Source organism: Miniopterus natalensis, chromosome 3, assembly GCF_054644295.1.
Source record: "Miniopterus natalensis isolate mMinNat1 chromosome 3, mMinNat1.hap1, whole genome shotgun sequence".
Taxonomy (NCBI): Eukaryota; Metazoa; Chordata; class Mammalia; order Chiroptera; family Miniopteridae; genus Miniopterus; species Miniopterus natalensis.
The window spans coordinates 36,712,198-36,719,217 of record NC_142083.1 but is presented as its reverse complement, the minus strand read 5'-3'; the positions used below and the strand labels follow the sequence as shown (position 1 = coordinate 36,719,217).

Here is a 7,020-nt window from a genome sequence, read left to right as displayed (position 1 = left end):
CAATAACATACATAAAAGGGATTAACTACTTTCACTTTTTTGAAGTAACTTCTAGTTACATCTACAAAATGGAGCAACTAGTTCCTACTTCATAGTATGAGGATTAAATGAGAGGAAATTAAGTGTGAAAGTACATGTAAGGCACTAGGTATATGCTTAAGATATAGACGACGTTAAGAGAAAAAAAACCTTGCCCTCCCACAAAGGGATATTCTAGCCCCATCTTATAATTATACCCACCACATACACCATGGAAGCCCCAAGGGCTTCTGGAGAACTCTTCCAACATGAGAACTTTATACCACCTTTGTTACATGATACTATCATGTTAAATCTTTAATTTAATATCACGTTAAATTCCATAAAAGATTATGTCATGATTAGCTTTCTACAAACAACTCTGACTTTCGTGTACAAACCGGTGTCAATGAAATAAAAAATAAAACCGTACTAGGCAAAGAACTTTATTAACCTGTTTCAAACTTTATTCCCAGGCTTCTTCAGCTAAATTAGCTGCAAAGAATGATTTATGTATAAGCAAAAACTGAAAAGAGCTGCAATGTCCAGGGGGGTTGCGCTAAAAAATATTAGAGATCTAGATTTTATCAGATCCATAAACAGAATGTGAAAAAGCAGTCGTAATATAAAACAGCAGCTCCCAGTAACTCCTTCAAGTTCATCTTCTTCAGACGCCGACTCAGTTCAGTTTGCTTCATTCTTGGAAGCCTCATCAAAATTCTCCACAAGATCTAGGAAAAGATAAAAAAGGCAGAAATTCAGGAAAAAAGCCAAATCTACAAATTTAGACGTATGTTTTTATTAATTTCAGAAAGAGGAAGGGAGAGAAAGAGAGAGAGAAACATCATGAGTCACTGGTCGGCTCCCTCCTGCACGCCCCCTACTGGGAGATCGAGCCTGAAACCTGGGCATGTGCCCTGACCAGGAATCAAACTGTGACCTCATGGTTCATGGGCCAATGCTCAACCACTGAGCCACGTCAGCTGGGCCAAATATAGATCATAAGAGGAAATAAGGAAATGCTCTCAAAATATATCCTAAAGTTAAATAAGGATATAAATTTAAACAGTTTTTATTTCGAATGAGACCACTACCCATTTGGCACATTTTGAAGTATATGTTTTCGCATATAATTAAAACAAGGGAAAGAGTGAAAGTCATTAATTTGCCCATGGCATAAATACTGTGCTTAAAGAATATGCCTATACCCTCCCCATTCCCACTGCAGTCCAAGGACCAAACTTAAGCAATGTAACACATTAGTCAATGTGGGGGCAGAGCTAAAGAGTACCGTTAACACATAATTCTGAGGTTTTCCTGGATTCCTAAGGACACCTGTCCATGCAAAGTGAAACCTCCCTCAAGGTAGTCTTTCCTACAGAATAGATTCTTTATTCTCTCCTGCTAAGATTCTCCAGTTTAACCACAAGTGGAGGTTCCTACCTGGGACTTCATCATCATCATCCTCTCCAGTAGCCAGTGGTGCTTTTCCATCCACAGCTGTGAAAGGGAAATGTAAACGTTACTCACACATTTGTGTCTTCAATAAATATTAACCATAAAAAAGAACAGATGAAAGGTGTATATTCATGTGACATTTGGGATTTCATTTATAGTATTAGAAATAACATGATATTCTACAAATGAGCTAGAACACTAGCCACAGCCAACAAACCATATTCTAAACCCATCCTTTCAATCCTCTGACCCACCACAGACACTGAGGTAGTATGAAAACAGGGAGCCCCCAGGGTACAGATAAACCCACATACCAAATTATGGTAAGCTTTATTTTGGGAGGCAAATTAAGAGGCTGTTTTCTCAAATACTCTGTTGTGCCATGCATGGCATAAGGGAGATGCTCAACAAACTTTTACTGAAATGAAAATAAAATGATCAAAATATTAAGTGTCTTAGAGTGGTAAGCATCCAGTTTCCTTTTATTACACTAGAAAGTGAACCACACTTAAGAGTGGGGAACTCCCAGTACTGGCCCTACATGATTTTCAGTAGGCTGCTTCAAATGCCTATCTGAGCTCTGAAAGCCTAAGACTTTCTAGAAACTTATGCCTCTCAACGTGACAAAACAATATATAAACTGAAGCAGAATACCTAGAAAAACATGGATCACTAACAGACCATATCATAAGCCTGCCTTGCTTCTACATTCCCATCCTTCAAAATTTTAATCAGAGGGCTTCAGCATAAAGTAATCATACCCTTGAGGTACACTTATTCAACTACATGATTTTCTGCCCTGAACAAAATCCTTACATGCTATAATTAAAAACACCAGAATAGTGGCAGGCCAATTCTTACAGATAATTGGTAATATCACTTTATAGATACAACTGAAGAAATCTGATCATTTATAATATATATTTAATTAATTTTAAACTGCCAGCTATCAAAAAAGCCCAGAATTAACATTTTCATCATTTCCAGCAAGTAAAGGGTAACATTTTAAAGTCTCTCATCCCAAGCAAGAAAGCTAGTAGGAAATAAACAAGTATAATAATCACAGCATACTAAATTATTGCATACACTAAGAATATCTGCTTAAAATCAGTGTAAAAATTGATATTTTTAGACAAAAGGTTCCATTTCCAAATCTGAAGATATTCACATCCACTTTGCACCCTGACATTTTAGAAATCTACTGGATAAATCAGTAACCCTTGCAAAACTCACATTGTTTGGGCAGAGCTTCAGCCAGTCTCCTTAAACTAGTCAGACTGTCTGCACCAAGCTGGTTTAAGATGCTGGGTAGCATTTCTGTCAGCTGCTTTGTCTCAGCGTGGCCTGTAATGGTGAAAGTGTTCGCTGCCAGAGATGCCTGAACTTTGGGGTTGTTAAAGTGGATCACTGTTCCTTGGTTTGTGAACATATTTACCTATAAAGAAAAAAATGTTTTAAAATTAGCAATGTCCACCAAAATCCCTTTAAAACCAAACATTTTATTAAGCAAAAACTGAAGTCTGGCTAACTAATGTAGCAGTTCACTGTGAAGCACAGGTGGAATGGAAAGCCCAATCTAATGACTTTCAGATGTAGCAATCTCCCTGGTACTCATGAACAGCATAGGAACATTTTAGAGAAATATGTATTTTATTGAAAGTACTGTATGTAGAGTAAAAAAAAAGAAAAATCATTTAATGTATGAACATTAAAGCTTTTTTCAGACAAATCTTGATTTTCTAAAGAAATAACATTTGATCCTTACCTCTTCAATACCAGAGATATTGTTTACCCCTAACTTCTTTAAAGAGAACTGAAGTTTCTTATCGTCAGCTGTAGCTGTTCTGTGAACCACCTTCTTCTTTCTACGAGCAGTTCCCTAAAGTAGGGAGAAAGGAAAGGACACAGCACACACTTAAACATAACAATAGACATTTTCAAACGGAAACAGTTTCAAATTCCTTTCTGACCTTTGGATCTGTATAAGAAAATTACCATGACCACAAACTTTTATGCAGTACATAGGCAGGTTATATCAATGATGGAAGTTAAAATAAGGAAAGGAATTGTCTTACAAATCCATAACAATTTCTAAAATTCTAGTTTTGTCAGATATAAATGAATGATCTTTTCAAAGTCCTACTTTTTACATTAACTGCTCTAAAGTTATCAAAGAGGTGGCATGTGTCAACCTAAATTAAGCCTTATTGAGAAGCTCAGTATCCAGAACTACTAACCTTTTCTGTTTATACATTAAAGAAAAATCAACATCCATGAACAGTCATAGGCAAGACAGTGCATGACACATATGTCTGTACAGACTTCTATAGCACCCAGGAGTAAAATGTGAAATTCTCATCTTACCCTTGATCTGTCCTGCCCCTACTGTGCCACTCTTGATCAGAGACATAAACTCATCTTCAGCCAAATAAACCTCCTGCTACTAAAACAGGCCAAACAGGAGCGTTTGGACATACTGTTCTTCTTCCCTCGCATCTGCATGGCTCCTTCCCTCACCACACATCACCATACAGAGTGGCCTTTTCCAACGATCCAATATCAAACAGCAATTCCCACACTCACTATTTCCCGTCTATCTAGGTTTCTCTCTCTTTATAGCACATACTACTGATAGAGGTATTATTTTATTGTTTGTCTCCCTCACTAGAATGTAAACTTCTTGAAGGCTTCTATTCTATTTACTGCTATAAAACTCAGGATCTAGAATGCTATCTGGCTCCTTGAAGGTACTCAATAACTTGATGAGTGAATGAAAATGGGAGGTCTCTTGTACATATATGCCAAGTCTCCAATCTCCCCTTTCTGTAAAGTATCCTATAAACTTCTGAAACCAGGCAAATGTGACCACCCACATTCTGCTTAAAACTCTCTAACAACACTCATAGACTCTCTCTATAGGCTAAGCCATTTACATTGCACACAAGGCTCTTATGGAAAGACTGCCACTCACCTACCTCACTGTCTCCAACTTCCATACCAATTCTGATCACCCTTTAAAACCCGGTTCAAGCTATTACCTCTTCTGTTTTCCCTAAACTCTACAATACCTCTACCCAGCCAAATCACTCCCACCTCTGCATCTTGAGACTGCTTCTCTTGCACTATGTATATTACACTGTGAAAAATTTAAAAAAAATAAAAATGTCTGTCTCCCCTACTATCCTTAAAGCCCCCCTAGATACTTTAAAACTACCTAAAATTTGTATTCTCAGGATCCAGCACAGTAAAGGCTTAAATAAACCATAGTTTAACTGAAGAAAATATCAAGTTACATAGAATATTGGTGACCACCCCTGAAAAAAACCTTTAAAAATAACAATTACCTTAAAGTGGTCATGTAAATACCTGGTTTCCAGAGAATCTCCTCTAAAAGACATTCTAAGAAACTGCTATAAGATTCTAAAAGCAAAACCAGCACAGCTAGCTTATAACACTGCTAAGAAGCAGCAGCAGGTGCGGACCTTGACTACTAGCCTCGGGAAAGGACAAGGGCGCCGCTGGCAAAGGCCAGTCATGAACAGATGCACTTCCTTCCACGCAAGTCTAGGTGCCACTTCTGGCTACTTCACAGTAGACTCTACTTGAAGGCAAATGCATAAAGTTGGAAAGAAACTAGCCAATAATAAACTTGTAGTACATAAGCTTTTACCATACAACTAAATACCTTACAAGTTTTACCAAGTGAAGACATGCTCTGTTCCAACAGGCTATGCCACACCTTGTTAAATATACTAGGAATGTGCTAACAATGCAAAATATAACCAGGCAGACCTCTGTCTAGAGTGGACTTATGATTTATGTAAATTACTTAGAGAACAGTCGAAAAACTTACTAAGTTCAAAAAAGAATCCCCTTGAAGGGGCTCAGGATCTACCAAAAAAACCAATCAACTAAAAACTGATCATTTAAAAGCCCACCACTCAAACACTCTCATTTCCTCAGTTCTAGCGAAATTGCAAAGTCAAAATGGAAGGACATTCACTTAGGTAGTATTTTCAAATCCAGTCACTGCTCTTAAATTCCAAAATGTACCTATAAGAAAGATCTTGAAACACACTGGACTGCATTAGCTAAGGAAGCATTACAAAAAGGTCTTCATTTACAAAACACAACAACTTCTCACTATTAAGTTGACTGTATACAACTGAGGCCAAAACAAGTCAGTGGTATGATGGCCACAGTGATATGTAACTGCAATGACACACTTTCTTACTAATTACATTAGGAAACACTTTTGTTCTACTTAAAACACTGGAACACTGGAAAGTATATTTACATAAAAACAATGTCTGCAGTGTAAATACTCTTTCATCTCGACTCAACTTGTTTTCCTTTGCGTGTATTCCACCTGCATGATTCTCCGATACATTATATGGTCTAATTTAATCCGCCGCCCCTCCCCCCAATCTGCCAGGTCTGTGAAGTGCCCTCCAGAGACAAAGTGACACGCCCTCGGCATTAGAAATGCAAAAGAAAAAAACCTGAACCTTAACACTTAAAAAAACAACACACACCACACTATTAAAACTTACTTTCCCACCAATGCGCACTTGTGCCTGCAGTTTGGCGAGTTTCTCTTGGTTCATGATAGTTTCTTTCATCTAGAAAAACAGGAAACCCTCAGCGAGGAAAGGTCTAGTTCACTCTAGCATTCCACGCTCGTTATTTCCCAGCAGAACAAACGTCCCACGCGGGCCGAGGCCCGGATCCCAAATCCACCCCGCAAAGCTCCCAATTTCAGTGTCGAGAGGGCCCAAGGAGCACCCACCTTCCTACCCGCCCCCCACAACTCCCCCCTGTTTACGGACCCGGGAAACGGGGTCTACACCACGCCCGGTCAGCACCCCCCACCCCGGCCCCGGCCCGGCCTTTCCTCGGCCTAGCCAGGGCCTGCCCGAACCGGCCACTCTCCGAAAGCCTCGCGGTACCTGAGGCTCCTGTCCTCTGGTTCCGCCGCGAGGTGGAGGAAGAGACGGCGTCGCCTCGCCCCCAGGGCAGCCGCCCCTGGCTCGCCCTCGACCCCGAGAGTCAGCCTGAGTGGGTGCGCCTGTCCGTCGCATCGCCTTCCTCTCCTCAGCCCTGTCCCTCCCTGTCTCGCTCCTTCCGGGCACTTCCCGCCCCCGTTCCCGTCCTCCTCCCACGCCGGCGTCCACAGCCTTTTTGTACCTTGTTGGAGAGGAAACGGGGCCGCGCGGGGGACTAGGGCTGGCGCTCAGGGGGTCTTGGACAGACCAGCTGAGAATAAGCGCACACACGCGGGGAAGCAAGATGGCAGCTAGAGGGAGGCCGGAAGTGACGCAGGGCCACTTCCTTGAAAAGTCAGGAAACGGACTTCGCCGCGAGCTCTGTGCTTTGCTGCGCAAGCGCGGCCCCAGGGCGCGGGGTTTGTGACCATCGCGCGTGGACGTCCATCTCCGGCGCTGGCCGGGCGGTGGCCGCACCGGAGACAGGGCCGCAGGCGGCGCGAGCCGCCGCGGGGAAGGCCGCGGAGGGGTCGGAGGGCGCAGTTCCCGGCACAGTTAG

General features: G+C 41.5%; 1 protein-coding gene across 2 annotated transcripts; it reads right to left on the bottom strand.

The window, feature by feature from the left end:
• Positions 1-448: 448 nt before the first annotated feature.
• On the bottom strand, positions 449-6,762 carry BTF3 (basic transcription factor 3). 2 transcript variants are annotated; one of them, XM_016214441.2, is made up of 6 exons: positions 6,664-6,762; positions 6,030-6,098; positions 3,242-3,355; positions 2,710-2,911; positions 1,462-1,518; positions 449-749 (listed from the first exon to the last, which is right to left on the bottom strand). In XM_016214441.2, exons 2-6 carry the CDS (start codon positions 6,096-6,098, stop codon positions 703-705), a joined length of 489 nt encoding a protein of 162 aa, XP_016069927.1. In that variant the 5' UTR covers positions 6,664-6,762; the 3' UTR covers positions 449-702. The 2 variants fall into 2 exon arrangements, with proteins under 2 accessions (XP_016069927.1, XP_016069926.1); XM_016214440.2 differs by lacking the exon at positions 6,664-6,762 and adding an exon at positions 6,426-6,572.
• Between the last annotated feature and the right edge of the window lie 258 nt (positions 6,763-7,020).